At 40.2% G+C, this 23,491-nt stretch overlaps 1 protein-coding gene across 2 annotated transcripts in view; it reads right to left on the bottom strand.

Moving 5' to 3' along the window:
- PRKCD (protein kinase C delta) overlaps window positions 1–23,491 on the bottom strand; it is a 60,918-nt gene that overhangs the window by 24,807 nt on the left and 12,620 nt on the right. For both annotated transcript variants that reach the window (XM_032698632.1, XM_032698631.1), the window contains exon 2: window positions 3,085–3,219. In XM_032698632.1, the coding sequence (XP_032554523.1) occupies window positions 3,085–3,199 (115 nt within the window). In that variant the 5' untranslated portion in view covers window positions 3,200–3,219. The remainder of the gene's footprint in view (window positions 1–3,084; window positions 3,220–23,491) is intronic.

Genomic DNA, 23,491 nt, shown 5'->3' with positions numbered 1-23,491 from the left:
ACATCCAGCTCTTCCCTGTGACCCTGGCACACAAATGGCACCTCCCAGTTTTATTCTGTGATTTGCTGCCAAGCCAATTATTCTCCATTTGTGCACAGGAAAACGAATATTGTCTACATTCTACACAATTTCTCCTATTTATCGTGATCATTTGTCGCAATAAAAGTGCTTTCTAAGTGCCTTTCCAGCTCTGAATGATCCATTTCTACTGTAAGGCAGTAGAAAAGCAGATTAAATAGTTGGACCATTCCACAAGAAGCTGCAGTATGGTCTGTTAGAACCTTAATATTTTAAAATCTTCCTGGAAACTCAAGGCAAATTCAGTGTTCATTCATTAACAGCTTGCTGGACGACTCCACTCAGTTGTGCTGAGCTCTGCAAACAAGAGTAGGGAATTGTGTCCTTGTACTGCTTTATTAGGGAATTCCTGCCAACAGCAGCACTGCAAATCACAGCTTGGACAGCAGACCTGAGCTGCCTGCCAAAGGACATTCCCAAATGCTCAGAAATGGCCACCTGAGAACCTCCTCCATTGCAAAGCAAACTTGCAAAGCATTCCTCCTCAGTTAAAAGCTTCTCTCTTGAATTTGGGAAACTCTGCAGGCAGAAAAACCTCAAATCCTTCACAGTGCAAACCTACTTCCAGAGCCCCATACTGTGGAAAAATGTGAAAATATTATCAGAGAATCATAGAATTGTTTAGATTAAAAAAGAGTGTTAAGATCATTAAGTCCAACCATTATCCCAGCACTGCCCAGGACACCACCAACCCCTGTCCCCAGGTGCCACATGTGCACATCTTTTTAAATCCCTCCAGGGATGGTGACTCCACTGCTTCCCTGGACAGGCTGGTCCAGTACTTGACAACCCTTTTGGTGGAGACATTTGTCCTGATATCCAATATAAACCTCCATGGCACAACCTGAGGCCATTTCTTCTTGTCCTGTCATTGTTACTTGGGAGAAGAGCCTGACTCCCATCTGGCCACAACCTCCTGTCAGGGAGTTGTAGAGTGCAAGAAGGTTCCCTCCTTTTCTCCAGGCTGAGCCCCACCAGCTCCCTCAGCTGCTCCTCACAGGACTTGTGCTCCAGGCCCTTCCCCAGCCCTGTTGCCCTTCTCTGGACTTGCTCCACCACCTCGATGTCTTTCTTCTTCTGAGGGATCCAAAACTGAACTCAGGATTTGAGGTGCAGCCTCTCCAGTGCCAAGAGCAGGGGCACAACCACTTCCCTGTTTGTGGTGAAAGTACACAGGGAAAGCTCAAACAAAACAGGATTTAGAGAATATTAGGATGGGCGATGAATGCAAGGGGGGATTAAAAGCAGGCGCTCTGCACAGCAAGGCTTTTACACTGGCCTACTTTTTGGGTTGCTAAAGCCAGACCCCTTCATCAAAAAGGCACACTTCAGGAGGCAGCCTTGGGAATAGGAGAAATTGTACTTATTTGTAGAACCTTTAACAATAATTCAGGGTTTGCAGGAAGAGCAGCAGTTTGTAGAAGAGTTGGTAATACTCTTTGCAAGATTCTTAGATGGGCAGAGAACTATTTCAGTCTGTTCACAGGACTCTGCCTATTCCCACGTCCCAATTAAGATCTGCTTTGATCAGTCACTATATGAATTTTTGCCCTATGTAAAACCATAAAGAAGGCATCTGAATTACTGGCAACAACTTCCAGCCTGGCCATGCTGCTTTTGCAGTTAAAATTGTACTAATCAAGATCTGTCATGGACCACATTGCCTGCCTGCAAATGAACAGTTAAGTGTTCAGCAAAGAACAGCCTTTAAGAACCCCTCCTGTGTTCAGGCCTCCTTTGCTTCTCTGTTAATACTACTGGCTCCAAAACATGTCACATGTTTGCAAATTGGCTTAATGCCCAATCATTAGGCAATATGACTTCCTTCTTCCTATACAATAAGCTTTTCCTTGATCCTGGTTCAGCAGGCAAATCCAACAAAAAGCTATCTTGTCAAACTGACAACAGAAGCATCACATTGTTTTCCTGATTACCTCAATCACTTACTTCTCCAAGGTTCACTGCCCTCTCCTCCCCCGTTTTTTAATGCCTCAAAGACACATGGAAACAAAGAGGGGAAATGTTGGCACAACTCTACTTTTCAAAAGCAAATGGCTGGGGGAAAAAAAAGAAGGTGGATTTATTTAGATCACTTTCACCTCTCCACACATTCTGGCAGCTGCAATACCTTCAACAACATTTCTTCAGAGGTTCTCCTAACACACCAGGAAACTGCTACTTTGGAGCTGAATGCATTTGCTTGATGACAACATTTTTTGGAAAGGGCACCATGCCTCGTACTTGAAATTTAAACGCAGCTTTTACCCTCAGGAATAAGGGGAAAGACCAATCCCATTGTGAGGAAGAAGAAAATTCACCCTTTCCTGCATTCTTTGATGTTTTGTGAAGCCCTAGAGCCATACTGCAGGATTAAACTGCTTGGTCTAACCCAAACCAGCAATTCCCTCTTATCCTGTTTGGCTACAGTGGTGTATTCCAGCCAAATGTCACAAAATGTTATAAACCTTTGGACCAGCGTCTGTAAAGATGAGGTCCTTGAAGGCTGAGTAAATAGAGAGGTGCTAAAATAACCTTGGGTGCAAGTAATTTCAAGCAAACAATTCTGCCAGAATGCCTCAGTTATGTCTGGCACTTGCAGAGCCGGAGAGGACATTGCTTTATTTAACATCTGCAAACCTTGCTCATGCAAAATTCACAACTCACTTTAACCCAAGCCACAGTGACTTTTCACCTGCTTCCCCACATATTTTGTGAATAATTGCATTGGTGGTGAAGTAAGAAATTATGAAATCTTAGACATCATCCTACCAAGTGCTGAGCTCTCTGGCCACAGGACAAGAAAGCATTAATAAAGAAGCCTTGTTTTAAGATGGGGGTGGAGACAACAACCATTGTTATTTCTTCCATTCTGAAAGAAAAGCTCATGTTGAAGTGCTTGGCACAACAAGAACAGCAGGACTCGCTACCATTCACAGACGAAGAAGGATTAGAGTATTTCTCAAAACTTACTCATATTCAGGAAAGCATCCCCATTTGTAACCTCACCTGTAGTCAATGATTCCTTCATCTTGATAGCACAGAAAGGCTGCAGCTGTTCTCCTTGATTCTGCACAGGTCCCAGCTCAAAGGAGTTGAAGGATATCCGTAAAAAGGGGGCCATTGCTCACAGTGATGCACAATCTAAGTGGAAAGAAATAAATAAAAATCATTCAATAAAAGACCTGGTCTGAGACTTGTAAGAGAGTGACACACATTTCCCAGCAGCCATCAGAGCTTCTATTGAGGCTACAATCCCATGGCTCCTATTCAAGCATTGCTTTCAGGTGGCAGTGTACTAATCCTAGGAAGCATCCAGAGCTACTGATCCAAGTGTGAGCCTCCATACCTGCACACACCAGGCAAAGAGAAGAGGGAGAGAGAAAAAGCACCAGCACCACTGTGTCACCTCTCTTAAAGTGTCAGGAATCACCGAAGGTCAAAACACCTGCAATATCTAAGTCAGCAAACAGGTGTTTCACTACAGTCTTCCCTCATTCTTAAGAGCTTCTGAACTCAGAGTAATTTCAGTTTACGACTCACAGCACCTTCAGCAACAGAGTTAGCCCTGTAGCTTGTATGTCAATATTGTTTTGTGAAGCAAAAATTACTTATTGAAAAGGTAAGATAAAACAGTTATTAGATAGTAAGGCAATTCTAGTGCAATTCTAGTGCAATCAGAGAAGGAGGGATGCAGGGAAGGAGGGATTAGGAGAAAAGAGTTCACTAGGTAACAGGAAGAGATGATGAAAAAAAATAAAGACTTGAAACTGGGCTGAGCTGGCTTTTTGACTGCAGATTGTTAACCAGCTCAGTCAGGCAGCACTAGGAAGGACACTTCAAGCAATCCTGCACATGCCAGCATTTTTTTTAATGTACAGACATCGACCTGAGAAACAATTACCATTCCTCTTCTATCTCTTAAGGCCCATACAGTCATTCAGATAAAAGACTGAAATGAAGACTCTTTGCAGCAAACAAGCATTTGCACATCACACACTCTCCCCATGTGGAGACCATTTATAATAAATAGAAAACTTTTATGACCAACATTTATTGAGCTAGTTTTTATTAACTGACTGCTTCTCCACTTTCTTCTCTGTAAGAGTAAGACAGAGTCAGAAAACAGGTTTAGGATTACTTGGCACCCACCACTGCTCATCCCCCTGAAGAACTGAAAGCCAGGACTGTAATTCACATTCATGTAGAACGGTCACCCAGACTCCCAATAAAGCAACAACCCTCCCACACTAATCCGCTGGTTATTGCAGCTTGGGGCACCATTTGATGAGACTGGAGATTGAGATGGCCTCACAAAGCAAGAAAAATAGACAGCTTTTGTAAAAATTAACAAATACCATCTGATAGCTCACTTTCACAAAGGCAACATGAGCACAATGCTCATCAAGAGCTGTAATGAGGAACATATTTCAGCTGCTCAAGGGGCCTCATGCTCACTGTGTTCAGAACTACCCCCAAGTGATCAGCCACGACTTGCCAGCACCAGATCACATATCATTACTACTCAACATGGATGTAAAAGAAACCAGATTTCATCCTTGTTCACCTCTGGGAAGCAGCTCGAAGACCCGACCAGGCCATAACAAGCTGGGTAGGTCAGAGTGTAGCTCCCACTGGAAAGTTTATTTGACAGAATCGCAGGATTACAGGATAATTCTGGCTGGAAGGGACAGCCCAGCTAGAAGTCACAATTTCCAGTAAGTCTGGGACAATACTAACAAAAAACTGGAAAACACTAACAAAGCTAAACTAACAATTGCACTGAGTTAACTGAGCCCATCTGATTCAAGCCAACGTTAGTCCTGAAACAGAATACAAGGCTTTGCAATTTAGTTCTTTAACTCCAGATTAAGATACAACAGGAACAGATACAATGCATATGCATGTTGAGTAATCTCACAGCCTTTCTCATTTTCAATGGCCAAATACATGTGAGGCCACATTTTCAACTCTGCTTCGTAGTTTTGAATATGAGTATTTGTTGTATTCATTATACTCGGCTTCAGTGCATTTCAAATGCTCTTTTCTCTCTCAGAAATGCTACAATACAAGCAGTTGAGCAGTTAGGAGAAAACACCAATATCCCAGAGTTTCTGATGATGTTCAAAGTCCAAGGTCACAGCGAAAACTAGAAGATAACTGTTTGCTTTTACATTTAAGAACAGTTTAAAAAAAAAAAAACAAAACACAACAAACTCAACAGCTACCTGTTCTTGCCAAGTTTCTCTAGTCTTATATATTGTGCTTTTTTCACAGAAGTAGAGATCTTAAATGTCTGCATGCAAACTCTCACTATATGTTATAGACTCTACTGTGACACAAGGAGGTTAAGTGAGAAAGGAGGGTTTGAATTTGCTCCTCAGATATATTTTCCAGCCATTGTCTACACTAAGATGCGCAGTGAGATAGCTGACAAGGATCAGCTGCACTGCTGTAAACAAAACATACCCCACTAAAACTGCTTTTGGCAGCAAAACTCGATGAAAGAGATTAATTCAACAAACTTTCTCAAAATCCCTGCTGAATACACTCATCCAAAAGTGTTCTCACATTTGAAAAGCAAAAACATTGAAAGCAATGCATAAGCTTTGCTTGTTGCACTTCAGACAAGTGTCCCCCTCTAGTCTCCATGACTGTCACAGATGTGACAGCACAAGCAGTGACTCTTGTTTTAGGAGCTGTACCTGTCAGGAACTGAAACTGCTATAAAAAAAATCGAGGGAGATTTTACAATCTACTTATGCAATCTGCGTTGCAGCTATGAAGTATTAAAGCCAAACTGCTTCCCTAAAGGCCAGATTTTATCCAAAACAAATGGTGGAAAAACTGAGACACGAGCTCCAAGAGCATTGCTATTCTAAATGACAGGTTCAATATCTCAAACAGTTTCAAAGCCACGTGCTATCTGAAAAAAAACTAAGGGAAAAATCTTCCAGTAACATCACTCTACATGAGGTACATGGTGGTGGCCCCACTGGTTCAGAGCAGACCATTGGATGCTGTCCAGCACCATGTTCATTTTGTCAAGGATCCCTGATCTGCTCTATTGCAAACTCAACCCATGTTCCACATTCTGGGATAGATTCTATGAAATCCACAGTACTTTCCATGCAGCTTTAAAATTGAGAGCTTTCTACTATTTAATATTGAAAGAGAATCAACAGTGTTACTATCAACTACAGAGTGAGAGGGGGAAAAATGGAAACATCTTCACATCATCAAGTCAGCATCTGCTGGATGAACAAATGTTCAGTTTTCACAAGACGTAACACGCAGTTTTAAAGAAATCTTTAAAGCAAATTAAAATCTTAAATATTCCAAGAAGAATTTTATCAAGATTTGCTAGCGCGAGACTCACATTAGATTAAAAATCTTCACGCAGACTGAAGGGACAAAGGGTAAATTCTGTAGTTTCTCTCCTTCCAGTGGTGCCCAGCAGCAATCAGGGACTCGCTCTGCAACCCAAGGCGGCTCTTGCCAGGGTTCCTTTGTTGCTGTAATTCTGCCTGGTTATAAACAGGGAGGGCAAACCAGCTCTAACACGACCCAGAAACAAAGACACGGTTGTAACTGCTACACAAAGCAGGAAATAACATCAAAGCAGTGGATCATCTGGAGGAAAAACAGTGGATCATCTGGAGGAAATGCTGATACTGGTCGACAACAGAGCACTGAAGAGAATAAAAAACTAATGGGCACAAGCAGAGCATAGACTGGTCCATCATTGATATGGACCACATATCCAAGAAAAACACAACTGAGAAAGCTCCCCTGCTGATTTGTGCCTCTGATTTCTTTGCAGTAGTCTGTCAAACATTTTGCAAACAGATGTAAAGCTGCACACACATCATGGCTTTTCCATGCTGTCTCACAGAACTGCTCTGGGTGGCATGAAATGCCTGCTTCCTGCTTAGCTCCCTCTCAGGTTGCTTCCAAGGCCACACAACTGCTCTGGGAAACACCAACGCTGGTAGGCAGCACCTCACATGGCTGACCAGTTGGTGTTCCTCCCTGAAAAGATGCAGCAGTAACTTTTCTAAGATGCAAAAGTATAGTTTATTTCCAACTTGCAGGTATCCTTTTTTTTCCACCAGGGTTTCCTGTCCTCCATTCTGGCAATGGACAAGGCATTCAAGAGAGACAGCAATGATTTACTGCCCAATTAATTGCCCCCACAGCACTTCCAAAAACATGCACAAAGTCCTCCTTCCTCTTTATGTACAGCCTGCAAAGGTGCTTATGCTACTTTCATGGCAATAATACGAGAAAAGGGTGCAAATAGTGATGCTGGAAGAGTGATTATCAGCCTTCACCTGTGCACACAGTGTTCTTATTGTTCCCAGGTGTGACAACCCACACTCCCTTCACATGTATTCTTTCAGCTGATGATCCAAGAGAGAAAAACAATACTTGTGCTGCAGGAAAATTCACTGAACCAGAGGAACAATCATGCTAACCACTGTCTACTCTGCACACCTGTGATTAGCCTACAGAGACTTTTAGCAGGTTCTGTTAAAATCCCTGGTCTCTATTTGATGCTCTGTAGGTAGAAGTCAATCTAAAAATGAAGTCAGTTTAAAAGGAGCTTATTATATTTGCTGTTATCAACCTTGTCAAAAAGACACACAGCAGCATTCTTCATCAGCTGGACTTCCCTAGGCACTACTGCTACCCAAGGAAACCCTGAAAAACATACTTATATCCAACCTCAGATCACTGCACATCATGATGCTGAACACTCACAGCTGCCAGAGATGGCAAAAAACATTATCTGCAGGTGCTGCTTTGAAAGTTTAAAATCCACAGAAGGACTTGAAAAGTGTTCTCCACAAAACAGGGCTAAACTCACACATTGCATGTAGGTCCCTGCAGGACAAGGAGCGTTCTCCAGAAAGTACTGTCCCTGCAGCAGCATCACTCATGCTTTTGTTTAGGTTTAGCCATTAAAGTGCAACTACCTCCTGTGAATGGTTTAATTTACTCCAATTATTAATTTGATTAATCTACGGATTTCCAGAATGGTAATGAAGCTTCTCAGCAACAGGTTGAATAAACTACCTTATGGAGAAGATTTTATAAACAAAATAAAAATAAACCTTAAAATTAGAATTGTAGGACTATACACTCATGAAAGCAAAATATATCCATTAGGTAACATTTTTAAAAAGTGCAGTTATCTTCAGGAAGTCAAGGATGAAAACAGCAGCTTTAAAATGGCCCAATCAACTACAGTTTCTGCAGTAATATTTTTAAATCAGTGAAAATTCTAAAAATTTTAACACTAAAATTCAATTTACTTGCTGTTAAACTTACTGCAAATGATTTCTTTTTGGTTCATAATTTCAAAATGACAATTCTGTACACTAAATTCTACTGTAAATTATGCAAGTTTTGGGGTTTACTTAATCTTTTTTTTTTTTTTTTTTTTTTTAAATAGTACAAGTCCTAAGACTAACTTGGAAAAAATGTAGTTACCATTTCCTTCCCTTCCTCCCTCAAGTATTTTCTTTCAGATACTTCTGCTTTTGTTGGGTTAGGCCAAGGCCAGAAACAGAAACAATTACATAATAAAATCTGTCACTGTGTTGCAACAGTCTGGAGAAGAATCCATCTAGATAAGCCATGCAGCAAGAGAAGTCCCTTGGTTTCATCCCACTTGGCCAGAAGCACAGATAATTCTGAGTTTCCACACTTTTTTTGCGTATTCAGCAGCCCCCAAACTGCCCAATTTTGTGGCTGTTGTCAGAATTGCTGGTATTTCCCCAACACTCTCAAGGCCGAAAAAAATTACTGATACTTTCCCTTATTGTCACGATGAGAAACTCTTCAAAATATGAGCTCCAGAAGCCTTTATTTGAACAGGCCAATTCTTTCAATCCCGGCAGTGTAAACTCCTGGGAAGCTCGAGGGGAAAGCAGATTGCAGGCAAGAGAGAGCTAAAGCAGACCTGATTTTGTGGTTTGTTTTTTTTTTTGGAAGACGTGCAGCCCAATTTATTTGATCACATGATAACATACAACTAGCTCGGCAACAACAGCTGACTGTTCTTAAAGTGGCTTCAGGTGCATTGAGGAAGACAAATCTGAGTTTTACACTAAAAGATCAGCAAGTTGAGGAAATTCTAGGCTCTGAAATAGGCAGCAGGACAGGCTGTCACACAGCACATGCTGCAAGATAAAAAAAGGCATTTTACACTAAATGTCCTTTTCTTTTGGAAGGGGGAAAAAGAACATTTGGAGCAACACAGTTGGCTTTTCCAATATTCCACAACCACTACTTGGTGGGAAGAAGGGGGAAGTACTGTCAGATGTTTTTTCTTTAGGAGTGCATAAGAAATAGCCATTTAAGTATTTTTTTTTTTTAAAGTCCCGAGTTCTCCTTCCTCTGTGAACACACAGGACTAAACATGATAATAACGATAATACTATGAGCTGCTGTTCGTCACTATTGCCAAAATCAAGCTTGAAACAAAAGTATAAATGAATCCTCTTCATCAACTTCAAACCCAAATATCTGACATTAAAAGCATACAAGAGAGGAAACACTGGCTAGAGTCCAAAGACTTTGTTCATTATTTCTGATAGCACAAATGATATCTTTGTTAAACAGCAGCTGCAACAACATGAAGGTTTAATATAACAGGGCTGGCTGGCCAGATCCTTATGAACTTCTAGGAGAGTGAAGAATTCATTAATATCAAATTACACTATGAAGTGGGAGAATGTCCAAAACACTTAGGTAGGAGGCAAACCTTGTTATTTCTCTATCTGTGCATGATTTAAGTATAATTGGGATGCTTTTTTTTTCTTTGACATGGGGAGTAAGTAGAGGTTGAGGGCTTTTTTTTCTGCAATTGAATAACACAATCCCTTCTGAGTGAGGATGAAAAAACCTCTTAGGCGAAAGGGATGAAGTTACATCTCTTTTCCAGTATAACAACACACCTTATAGCCAAGCTATACTCTGTGTCACTAAAGAGAGCACTGGAAGTCTGCTGAGCCTGAGCCCCTGACCAGCTCTCAGCTCCCACTTCCTCAGCAATGGCCAGGAAATTTGCCAGTATTTAGTCAGCATGACTAAATTGCAAAAACTCTACATCAAGTTCATCATGTGAATAGGAGTTCTCTGAAGGAAGCAAGCCATTCTGAAAAGGCTTTTTCTGTAGTAATCACTACACTACGAAAGCTGAGCTACTCACAGCTTTCAGAAGTACCAAACCAAAGGAAAAGAGCCAAAGAAAATCCAATATTTTGTACAGTACCTGTTTAGGTACCACCGTAATCAAGCACAGAGGATCCACATTCAGGCATATTCCAGCAGTATCCTTTAACAGAGGAGTTACACAGCAAGCTCATCTTCCACCTTACTCTTGCTGAGTATTTTTATCTAGGATTCATTATAACGTTTTCAAGCCTTTCGGTACCTAAAGAGGCTCCAAGAGAGCTGGAGAGGGACTTGGACAAAGGTCTAGAGTGACAGGACAAAGGGGAATGGCTTCCCACTGACAGAGGGCAGGGTTAGGTTGGAGATTAGGAAGAAATTCTTCCCTGTGAGGGTGATGAGGCCCTGGCACAGGTTGTCCAGGGAAGCTGTGGATGCTCCATCCCTGGAAGTGTCCAAGGCCAGGTTGGACAGAGCTCTGAGCAACCTGGTCTAGTGGAAAGTGTCCCTGCTCATGGCAGGGAGTTGGAACTGCATGATCTTTAAGGTCCCTTCCAACACAAACCCTTCTAGAATTCCACGATTTTCTTCCCAATTATAAGCTTCCCAGAAACTGAGATATATTTCCCAGAAAGAATAATAGAAAATGCCAACAACATATTTTCAAACCTAACAGAAAATACTGCCTTCTTCAAAACACTGGAGGGGTTTTGTGCTGGTTTTTGTGTTGGTTTTCTATTTTATTTTTTTTTAATTTTATATTTTCCACTGAATTCCCTTCACGCTGAAAAAGCCAAATGCCATAAAGACAGTATGATAATCACAGCTTAAGAAAAAAAAGAGAGATTTGTAATGTGTCTTATTTTAAATGTACTGGGTTAATGTCTCTATATAAACAATGAAGAGGCAAAAAATGGAAACAGAGAAACTGGACATTCAACAGAAATATAAAAAATGCCTTCTAAAACATTCCAGTAAGAAAATGATTTTACTTTGCACTTTTGAAAACATCAGCAGATTATGCAGTCTAAGTGCCTCTCAAGGAGCACAAGTCTTCAAGCCAGAAATTTATACTATTGCCAGCACCATGACCTAATCCTCCAAGTATCTGGAAAACTAGAATATTCATTAGCTGAGAGAACTATATCATCATTCATACACGCTGGAAATCTGCTGCTCAGATAACCTCATCAGAGGGAATACAGTTCAGTCCATCCAAGCCTTTCAAATTAAAAGGACACGAGCCGTGAACCAAAATTTTTGCTCATTAACTGGGTATCAAGTTGTAGGAGTAGATCCTGTCCAGCCTCCTGACTGCATCCAGCACTGCTGGGGTTGTTTGGTTTGGTTTTTTGAGATGCCATTTTTCCCCTGGGGAGCACAAACACGCTCAGTCTCTTCAGTCAGACCCCTCAGGCTCAGAGAGCCGGGGCTGTTCAGCCTGGAGAAGGTTGTGTGGAGACCCCACAGCACCTTCCAGTGCACGAAGGGGCCCTACAGGGAAGCTGGAGAAGAGACTCTTTGTCAGGGACTGCAAGGGATAGGACAGGGAGCAACGGGTTCAAACTGAAAGAAGGGAAATTTAGGGTGGATACACGGAAGAAATTCTTTACTGTGAGGGTGGGGAGGCCCTGGCACAGGTTGCCCAGAGAAGTTGTGGCTGTCCCATCCCTGGAAGTGTCCAAGACCAGGTTGGACAGGGCTTGAAGCAACCTGGAAGGTGCCTCTGTCCATGGCAGGGGGGTTGGAACTAGATGACATTTAAGGTCCTTTCCAACCCAAACCATTCTATGATTTTAACATAGGCCAAATCTGCCTTCCTGAGCATGATGCTCCTTTTCCTTGCTATTTTTCAGTATTCTGAAGGCTTCTCAGGGTAAGTAGAAATCATCCTTTTATCCTTTTGTTTTTATCCTTTTTGGTTTTTTTTCATTACCAGGAATGTGAAGGCCAAAACCCACAAAATAAATTAAATAACCAACATAAGTCAACTTAAACAAGACTTTTTCCATGATTTATTAACTGAAAGTAAACAGTGAATCCACACACAGTTACATGCATCACTACTTGTGAAGGCATCTCTCACTTTTGAAATGAAGAGAGAAAATAAACACAACTGAGATCCACTGAGGGATGTGTAGGATGATGCTAAATAATGAACAGCCACTGATAAGGAGAAACTGGGAAAAAAGAAACATAACCAAAATTCACTTTTAATTAATACAGCGTTTGCTCCTGGTGTAATTTCAAAGTTCAGGTTTAGACTTTCAGAAACATAAGAAACTGGAGAATCATTTAAAAATGAGATGTTCGGTTTTCATATGCAAAACACCACACACACAGAGTAATATAAACCCATACCCAATAACTTCACTTTGCAACACTGTGAGTCAGCATCTGTTTTTTCACTTTATTGGGTCATTTCACTAATGAAAACACTCCTAAACAAGACACAAACTTCATTACTTGTCCTAAAAAATACTTTCAGGAAAACATATGCAACGAATTTGCCAGGGTACCTTTAGATTACCCAAAAAGTAACTGAAGACAAACTCTTTGATTACAGTTGTACTCTCGTGTTCCAGTTAACCCACGGAAGCAACAGAGTATTCAATGACTTTCCTACAGACAAGCTTTCCTGGCTCATTATGGCCTATCACTTTCTCCATCACTAAATGGATAAATGAGTTAAAGTCTTGGTCATTTTCCCTGCATCTTCCAATTATTTCTGACTTTTTTTGCTGCACATATTTCTTCTGCCATCAAAGTGCTTTTTTTACAACCATTTTTATAGCAATTTTTCATAATCACAAGCTGCTATCACTGAATAGTGCCTCCAGTACCCTGTCCTGGTTGGGAAGCACATCATTAGGAGAAGTCATTGCTATTAGATCATTCAGTTTAAAAGGATGGTGTATGGCTGCTACTGGCACAGAAAAACTCAAGAGGAAAACCAAACAGCTGTAAACTGCAGTTCTCCTGAGGCAATAGCACACACCTTGTGCACAAAGCTTTTCCCAACCTTTCCAGTGCATTCCCAGTTTCAAAGGGGGCAGGCAGGTAACAGACTGCAAGTACAGGAGTGAAGCCCACAGGAAAATGCTCCTGGTAGTTCCAAATGCAAATATTCCCACTTCCAATTACAGAAGATCCCTTTCTTAGCTCTCAGCATGGAAAGACTGCACGTCCCCAGGCAGCTGAGTGGGAAAGTCTCTTTCCACATGGTGTATCTACCCTTAATGGTCTGCCCAGTCCTGCCTCCAGATCTTTCCTCTGTGTATCCACACTGCCTTGATTCTTTCCCTCTTTGAACGCCAAGAGGCTCTTTCATGCTGTTTACTATGCAGCTTGCTTAATCACAGCTTGCTTAATTATAATCACCCTGGCATTTTGTGTGCCTGAAACACCTTTCACTTCCACACAGCAGCACCACGTCCTCTGTCTCACACATCCACATCACTCAAATGAGCAAGGAGTGAGTGCTGGCAAGGAGCTCTCCTGGTATTTACAACAAGCCACATCCCCAGCACAAGTTAGCCCAAAAGATTCCTTTCTGCCTCATGGTTAACAGCACTCAGCACTCCCCAGGCCACAGGATGCTGGCTTTTCCCCACTGGTCTGGATATTTGCTTCCACTACAGCAGTTTAAGTACATAAATCCTATTCTAATACAGTTTTTTCCATGTTAGCAATTACTGCTGAACCCACAGACATATTCTGTGACCAACGCTGAGAGGCAATTCACACAAATAGGAAGAGGTAAATAGATGCCCACAACCCACTTCTTATGAAAAGTTACTCCACATCTTGGACAATTTGAGAGTCTCCAGTACTGAGTAAACAGAAGTTAAATCAACTTTGGTCCAATGAATTTCAACTCTGTGGGAAAGAGCTGCAGAGAGCTGCATTTACAGCCTTTAATAGACAACCCCATTCTGCCTCTGTGGGACTATTAAAAAGAAAAAAATTTACTCAGACCTGAAGTACAGCTATATTGAAAAATGTATCTGCTTGTATTGTGAAGAGCCTTAATTAAAACGCAGTTTAGTAAATATAATTTTTATGCTCCTGTTATATATCTCCTTGTCCAAGGTACAGTTTTCCAAGTAGAGCACTAGCGTTCTCTAAAACTAAATCTGCTTCTGAAAATAAAGCTATGAAACCTATATCTGACAGAAAACGTCAGAATGATAAAAATCAGCACTTAAAATTCACCTGAGATGTCAAAGGAGAAAAGAACCTCATGATTCTCTTGCAGCTGTCAGTGCCCTCTGTTCATCTGTGATGTGTACTGAGAAACTGTATCTGGTGAGGTGTGCAAATACATATGATGCACACAAAGATCTGATGTCCTGAGGAGGAAGAGTTTAAATCCCTAGCTATTCTGGACTTTGTTAAATTTTTCCCATGTTGCTGCCTCTGAAAGACTCAAATATAACAAGTAACAAATACTCCAAGTATTTAGTACTGCTCTGGTGCAAGGATGCATAGCGTGGGCACTGCCTAAGAAATATTCTTCAGCCACTTTGAAAGTAGATCTGAGACGCTCTTGAGTTTTACTTTGAATCTCTGAACATAAAATGAAAGTAGAAGCGTTTTAAGCATTAATCTGTATTATTGCATAATACAAAAGCAGTTTAGGAGACTCAAGCAGTACTGAGGTAGAGCGTTTTCCACAGTCACTGCTCGTAACTTACAACACCATGTTGAAATTAAGGACAAGTAAGTAAAATAAACTCTGCCTACAGAAGAGAAAACACTGTTCAGTTTGGTTTTTCTTGTCGGTAAATATTTTTCTGTCTTGCTTAATTCAGAATAAACTTTCAGTGTGCTGTACAATGGACACATTAATTTCTGCTCCCCAAACAGAAATTGGTGGGATTCTCTAAACAATTTACAGGGGCAACTTCAAAAGACGGTTAAAATTTTTCCAGCATCTTCTAGTGCAGTTACACGAGCTACACAAAGAAACAGTGATTCCAGGCACTTGTACAGAGTTCAGTGGAACACAGCATTGCATTTATGATCTTGGAACGAGAGAGTCAAAAGAACAAGATTCAGGCTTGTGACACAGTTACTGCTGACCTCTATGCCTCTGTTCCCTTTCATTATCACCACCTGCCTACCAGAAAGTGAAGGTGAACAAATGGTTAGAGACAGGCTTGTCTAATAGTAGCAAGACATCATCATATCTAAGGATTACACTGTAAGCCTTAACAGTTTTACTATTTCTTTCAAAAACAATCAACAGGGAGAGTCAATATTATACTTTAAGCAAGGTGGCCAGTTACAGGGTCCTAACACCAGTTCTACCCACTTCTGAGGCAATGCATTACTGAACTTATACCCAGAACTTTTCACCCTGTCCCCCACAGCAAGGGGAATCTGTCTTCCTGTAATTTTGGAAAGATGCATTACGCATGCAGGTTAATTAATTTGCTTCCATGATCAAACAGAGGAGAAGGCTCTTAGGATTCCTCCTCAATATGAGTCATTCTCATGGAAAGTCCCAACTTCCTCACTTACTCACAAACCAAGGACCAAGAGTGTTGAGTAAGTACACAGCTCAGAATTGCACAGACAGGTAATCTGCCATTACAAATACTTATTAAAGCATTATACTTATTAAAGCTCTCTTTCAAAGTCCTTTTTCCAATCTGAAACAAAATCACCAAACTTAATATCCAAGGGGCATCTCAAGGAGTTTGTAGGCTGTCTCTACTCACCTTTGAGATACGTATTTATAAAATTATAAGAATAATTGACACAGTTTTTTTCCTTTCAAAGACCCTGCAACAATTGGGATGTTGGAATCAACCAAAAGGACAACCTGTTGAAGAGCTGAAAGGCAGATGAACATACCTGTATTTTAGTTTGGGATGAGAAGAGTATTGGCCAGGTTTGATGTAGATGTTAATAGCACCTTAAGTGGCAAGTTCTTAGTTGAACTTCACTTACACAGTGCTAAGTGAAATCTATTTATTCTACAAAACCACTGCCCTACAAAACCCCAAGCTTCCCCTATAAGAAATACTACTAACTAAAACAAGCTAAATACAAGGAATGATGCGGTATGGGAATATCCAGGGAAGGGGAAAATAGAGAACTTAAAATAGAAAGATCAAATTTATTTTATCCTGTTCTCTTCCTGTTTTTTTAACCAGCATTAGCAAAGTACATTTTAGCAAGAGTTTTATATGTTATCTACTCAGACACCTGGCTAGAAGGTATCCAAAGACAGTCATAATTCAGAACAGACAAATGGTAAAACTGGGTCTAAAACATGCTCATTCTTTTATCCACTCCCTTACACAAAAGTGAGGAATCATTTGGATGAAAGTTTCACAGCACCTCAAAAAGAAAAAAAAAAATCCTTTACCTTGAGGAACACTACTGCTCAGGCTTTTTGTTTTTCCTCCTGGTGCCAATGCCCAGCTCGCCTTAGTTTCAGGAGGCACCTCTCAAATAGGAAACAAAAGCATTCTTTCAGGTTTCAATATTCATTGGACTCACTACAAACAATGACTGAAACTTCATTTTCACACCCAAAAATAAAAAAGAATGAGGAGAGATTAGATTACACAGCAGCAATTGGTGATTTCTGCTACTACAAGGAGAGGTATTAGTAACCATAAATGTCGAAAAGGTCCCAAGTTGAACTGTACTGTCTTCCTTTGAATTTGATCTTGAATGCTCTATGATCCCAAGAAACCCTTTAACTTCTCTGTTCCTTAGTTTGGTCTAATAAAACAATATATATGGACTTGAAAAGTGCTTTAATTATGAAGACTGATGACACAGACTGTAATATTAGAAACAGAATTTGTTAACGCCAGCTTCCAACTCAATTTTGAAAAAATGGCTTGTGTTTACAGATGAAAGCAAAGTTACTTGGGCTGAACTAATCCTACAAAAACCAGATACAAGAAAGAAGCTATATTTTAAAAATCTAGATTGTCAATCACAGCTGTGTCTGCAGAACAACTATCACAAGTCATCTAACTGGTGGAGGAACGGCACAGAGAGAGCAGTAACCTCTGGAGGCTCTGTGGCATTAACCAGCTGTCAAAATACAGCTCAGCTCCATGGGAACACACCAAACATTCCCAGACACTCTGCCTGTAAGTTTACAAACACTTCATAAATAACGCTTGAGCATCTAACAGGAGAGAGACTCAAACACGACATTGGGGGCCAACAGTGTATGCAATGCAAAATATGACTAAAGCTCACCAAAGAGTAACAACCACAGCTCCTGAAGAACTCAGGATTGTTTCCTCATAGGTTGAAATAACAGGTGAAATAAATGTTTTGGAGCACATGTTGTGAAGAGAGAAGTCAGTAAAAGCCAACCCATAGTGCAAAGAGAAGAGATGTAGATGTGGAACAAACAACTCAAAAAAGCCAAAAGTGTTAAGAGTTTAGAGAACTGCATCCTATTGCCTAAAAATAGGAGAGGAAGATGGAGAGGAACTTTAAAATTATTACTTTTGTGTGAGCTTTCACATATGTATTAATCATCCATGGGACAGACCTTGATGGTCAGGATTTGAGGATACAGACAGCACATAGAAGTTTTTTCCTCCTCCAGAAAACTAACAGACTGTAGATACAAAGTTCTGGATTATCAGAGATTTTAGTCTACTTGTGGTTTGTTGTTTTTGGTGGTTTTTTGGTGGTTTTTTTTCAAGTGACAAGCCCTAATTAAGTATATTTAGAAGAATTCTTTCCCTCGCATCACTTCTCAGTTAGCTCCTATCACTTCTGGAGTGGTTTAATCCCTCTTTTTGGCATAGCTTACAGACATAAACATTCCTGCTCAAACGAACTATGGGAATACATGGGAACACACAGTTTACTAAAAAAACATAGCAAAGAACAAGAAGCAACAACACCATGAGTGGACTGATATGACACTGAAATTTTTTGCCTGACAATTCCTAATTTCAAGACCTAGGAATTAAGTAGTCCGGGGAAAAAATAGTTGTGCTACAACTTGGGAATCAAAACCTCCACAATTTAAGGGAAGCTTAAATTTAAAGGTTCACAGTACTCCCCTGGAGGACTGTGCCATTTGCTCAGGCAAGGTCAAGTTCAAAGTTTTCAGAGCCCAGCATTTTGATGATTCACAATGCTGTGCCACTGGAAAGACATGTCAGTGGTGGAAGGGGTGAGGGGGAGAAGAGGTTAGAATAAAACTCTGTGACCTTGAAGCTTTTGTGGAGGATGTCAGGAATATCAGGACCAGTCATTCTTATTACATTTGTAGTCTGTTGCTCATGCAAGAACTTTGCATGGACAAGCTCACTTGAGCAGTATATCTATTAATCTTTTCAGCTAATCTGCTTCTTCCATAAATATTCCAGTTCAAGACATTACTCAAGGCTTTTGTTTTCCTCCTTTTTTTCCCCTCCCTTTTTTTGTTTGTTTTTGTTATTGTGAGGGTAGTTGGGGTCTTTTTTTTTTCAGAAGGAACAAAACACCAGCAGCAGCAAACCATCTATTTACAGGTTTTTAAATCTTCTGCTGGGTGCTGATCATTATTTGAGCTATGGAAATTCATCAGAAGGATCACTGGCTCATTTTCAAACAACAGTTCCTCTTTTGCCAGGAAGCTGAAGGATGGTGCCTTCTGAGAAAACACTGAGCATCTTTTCTGGAAGCTGACCAACACTTAATTGTGCCTATTCCACATGAATTATTTGAATATCATATAAATATTTCAGTGTGGCTTCAGAAATATAAAGCTCCACCTGAGTACATGCAGCTTAACCTATGTAAGCACACACTTCTTTCAGATAGCTCCTCTTCCTCCAAAAGTCCTCCTTTTTGAATGACAGACAGTAAAAAAATGATTATAATGCAGAAGTATTTAACAGGTGGTTCCCTGCTCTGTGTACTTATGTACACAACTACAAATTAAATGATGATCTCTGTTACCCAAATGACTCATTCCAAACAGCAATTACAGTCTCTGACATGCACTACAGGCATGACTGCTAACAAACTCCACTGACGTTGCTTAACCTCTCTGATTAGTAGATGTGGTTTTGGTTACTTACAAGCATGTCTAATTTTAATCATCACACTGAATTTCCACAGACTTTGCAGGTTTTCTGCCTCAAAGGGCCAGAGGAGTTTTTAGGTTTCATCCAAAAAGATTTCAGCTCTTTAATAAGACACGGCTATAAATCACCTGGAATGTACTTTGGAGACACAGGTATAGCTAAAAACAAAACACGAGATAGGCATCTTAAACAGATGAGAATCTTCTACTTTTCTTATAACAATTTCCCCCCTTTAAAATGAGAATAATTCCATCTCAATGACACTGTGAAACTACCCTGAAAAAACCTGAGTTAATCACAAACACAATACAATGGACAAGAAAATTACTGACACTATCTTTAGAGCAGTTTAAGCAAAAACTTAAAAAAAAAGAATCAGAAATAAGACACTATTCCCACAGAATTAAAGGATGAGAACAACAAAAACACCTCCATCTTCCTCCTGTCTTTACACATTTAAGAAAGCTACCACGTAACTACAGATTGCCTCAGTTCTACTTTGCATACTAATCTTCATTTGGGCACTTTCCAACATTTCATAAACCCATTTTTCTGGCTGGCCATGGTATACACACAGTGTCTGGAACTGGCATGATATAGGCCCCGTGGGTCCTTCCGGCACGTAATGAAGTAAAATGATCTGTTCCACCAAAGTTCAGGACAAAATTTCTGTCCCACTGTATTCCCCGTTCCCAGTGACCTTGTTAGGCAATTATCTTCCCTCATATGTGGAAAACTGGCAGCTTGCCACCTCACATAGCTGCGTAATAAATGAAATTGTCTGCCAGCAGTACCCGCCTGTCATACCTGTCTTTCACACTTGGCAAGGATTTCATTGTGTCTTCTAAACCTCTTGGATTTCGGCCGTAAGTACACTCAGGCAAGACAGAAACAGTCACATCATTGCAAGAGTATCTGGGATTTTTCCTTGAATGCACAACACAGTACATGAGTAATGTGTTAACCTGACAAGTCACCAAGTTTGTCTTCCTTAGGAAGCCCAGCACAATCTGTGCTTCCTACCTGTTCCTGGTACAGCCTAACCACACAAATCTAACTCTACTGAGTTAAACTCTATTAACTCTAATTTATATAATAAAAACCGAAAGAAATACTTTGTAGACTCACTGTTTATCCCTTTTTCTGATTTTTCTTTGGTAGTATCTTCCTAGACAGATGAGTTTTCTACAGCTTTTAAGACCCAGGCTGTGGCAAATCTAAATTACAGTGTCCAAGCCCTTCAGGGATTAGATGCAGAGTTTGCACCTGCCAGGAAATAACAGCAGACAACTGAAACTGAAAAAAATCCATCTAAATGAGTCTCATAGCCTGAAAAATTTTCCTGCTTTTCCAGATAAACTGGGCAGAGTCACAGGAGACAAGCTTTCCACATTGTAAATGGAGCAGCAATCAAACCGAAAGGCATGATACTCACTCTCTTGAGTGCTCATACTGAAGTCAAGAATAATTATTTGAAATCCTACATGTGGCTCTTGACAAGGAGACACAAGCTTCTTGCAACTGCTACAGTTTATCACACCTAAATATCCTGAACTCAGACAGTAACTTGAATATGAACAACAGAAACCAAGTCAAGGGGCAGACAAGAGAGGAACCCCTATGTCTCAGATGAAGCATCACCAGGAATCTTTTCCTCATTCACAAAGAGGCAGCCTCGAGGCAGGAAGTAAAATTACTAAAGTTGTGTCTTTGCAGAGAAGAGTTAGGATTCAGCAATAAACACAACTCTGCAAAATGAAGCAAAGCAAAGTGTGTGTTTCACTAATCTAACAAAGACCTTTTTCATTTTGATTCCATAAAATTCCATAAAATCAGGATGTTTGAATGTTTCCAGAGACACCAGGGGAAAAAAACCCAAAGCAAATAAAACCAAAACCCAGAAAATGAGGATCAAAGCATAAAGTAAAGCGTCAGCCATCAAACTCTGGAGCCATAACAAAGGCTTTGTAATCTAAAAAAGATTACATGGTTGCCATTTTACAGTGTTTCTGTGAGTGAGAGATAAATGAGAACATGGTAAAGGTCCAAAACATACCAGCTGAATAAAACCCAATCTGTTACATTTTCCAAGACTGCTCTATGAGCTTTACTAGAAGCAGCACAGTGAGTGTAGCCAATTTTCCCCTGAACAGGAAAACCTCAACCCTGTATATCAATGGCAAGAAGAGCCAAAGAGTGTAACAAAGACCCTTTCAAACACGGGAAAATCAAACTAAGAAGAACAAATCAGCTACTGTGAAAGAACCAAAAGTTTTCTATGGCCTAACATATTTCCAAAGGTGGGGTTTTATAGGAATCCATGACTTTATTTGTATAACCTTACACTTCACACTAATGTCATATCAGCTCTTTCAAAGTATTTCACTAAATAAAACAAGCATGAACTGGGAGAGACTCAGAGCAAAGAGCTGTACACACTTGCAGAATTGTTTGATCACAGTAAGGTTGCTCTGAATTTTACACTGCATTTCCACTGCTCTGTTGATTTTACAAAGCATTTTGAGAGGCAAAAACCTCCAGCTATAAGCAAATTCTGAATGCCAGCTCACTGTCCTACCCCCCTCCATTGCCTGCTACTGAAAAAACACCCATGGGGAAGGTCAGTACCAAATTTCAACAATAAAAGAAAAATGTTTTAAGTTGCTCCTTTGGAGAGATTCAGACAAGCAAATTGATTACTGTGACAGATCCTGAAAACATCTGATTGCAAACTGCTGAAGACTTGACAGCAACACAATGGATTTTGTTCAGAAGAAAAAAGTGGGGAAAACACCCAAATACTCCCAGTCTTTTAGGATGACTGAGAGACTTAGTTTGGAGCAAAACATATTTTACCACTTTTTTTCTCTAGAGCTTTCCCAGGCATTTCTAAATAAACCAGATACTGAAGTTGTACACATTTTCAGAGACCACTGGTTTGGTTTTTCCCCAAATCTCAGATACCTGTAAAACCAGCAGTTTCCATATAACAAACTATGGATACAGAAAGATGACTTAATGACTGATCTCAGAAATTGATTAAATTGCAGTATAATGCTTCCTGCAAGTATTACCACTGGAATTGGTTATTTCTTTTAATAATGGACTTGCTATGATGTTTCCTAGGAGCAGTGGGGAACTGCCATGAGTCTCTGGAAGGATTAAAATAAGAGAGAATCAAAGTAACACAGTAAAGTCTCTTAAAATCAGTTTTTGACTGCTGCTTATTTATCTTATATATCAGAGAAACCAAAGGCCAAGGAAGAAAGGGAGCTGGGTAACAGAAAAACAAAGCTTTTTGGAGTTTCATGATTTAACAGGTTTCACTGCAGAACTCTGTATTTTTGTCTTTTAGAAACAAAACTATTGAACTGCATCTGTCCCCTCAGCAAAGCACAGAAAAGTATAGGAAAAGAAAGTAGAGCACAGGAATACAAAGTGGAAAAAGTAAAAGATGAGTTTCAGTTCTGTGAAATATGCTCTATTAAGACTGATGTCACCAGAATGTCTCATGTGAAAATGTCTTTTAAAGTACAGAATTTGAGGTCTCAAATTCATTTCTCTCTTGCTTAAAGCAGTATCAAAATTATGTCTTGCTATTTTCACACTTTATCAACAAAAGGTAGGTTTTTTTCAGGGTTTGTTTGGAGGTGGACACACACATACACCCCCCCCCCACACCCCTCAACAGGTGCAATGGTACTGGTTAAACCAGTTGTAGGAGAAGAAAAAAATATCGTCTTCATTGACATTTTAATCAAATATGTTTTCTGGTTAAAATCAGGGGAATTTAATTCTTGAAGCAATCTTGTATGCATGAAGTAAGAACGTGAGAGCTCACTTATTTCTCTGCCAGTGACAGTGCTACCAAGCCACCTAAATTATGACCATACTGAGATCTTTGTGAGCACATCTACAGCAACAGGAAAACTGGTTATACTGCTTTCAGTCTGATTTTACTCAAACATTGTTCAAAGTCTGGTGAGCCCAAGTAACTCCAGTCACTATCTAATTCCTTCCTGATATGATGGGCTGTACAATGTTTGAGTATGTGTAGGCAAACCAAAGTCTAACAGCAACAGATAAACTCTGATGTCTTTGCACTAGGAAAGGCTCTTGGCAGGGTGAAGCACAGAGGTTTCTGGTTTTTGGTTGGGCTGTGGAAA

This window comes from Chiroxiphia lanceolata, chromosome 11 (genome assembly GCF_009829145.1).
Source record: "Chiroxiphia lanceolata isolate bChiLan1 chromosome 11, bChiLan1.pri, whole genome shotgun sequence".
NCBI lineage: Eukaryota > Metazoa > Chordata > Aves > Passeriformes > Pipridae > Chiroxiphia > Chiroxiphia lanceolata.
This window is presented reverse-complemented; position numbering and strand designations above follow the sequence as displayed.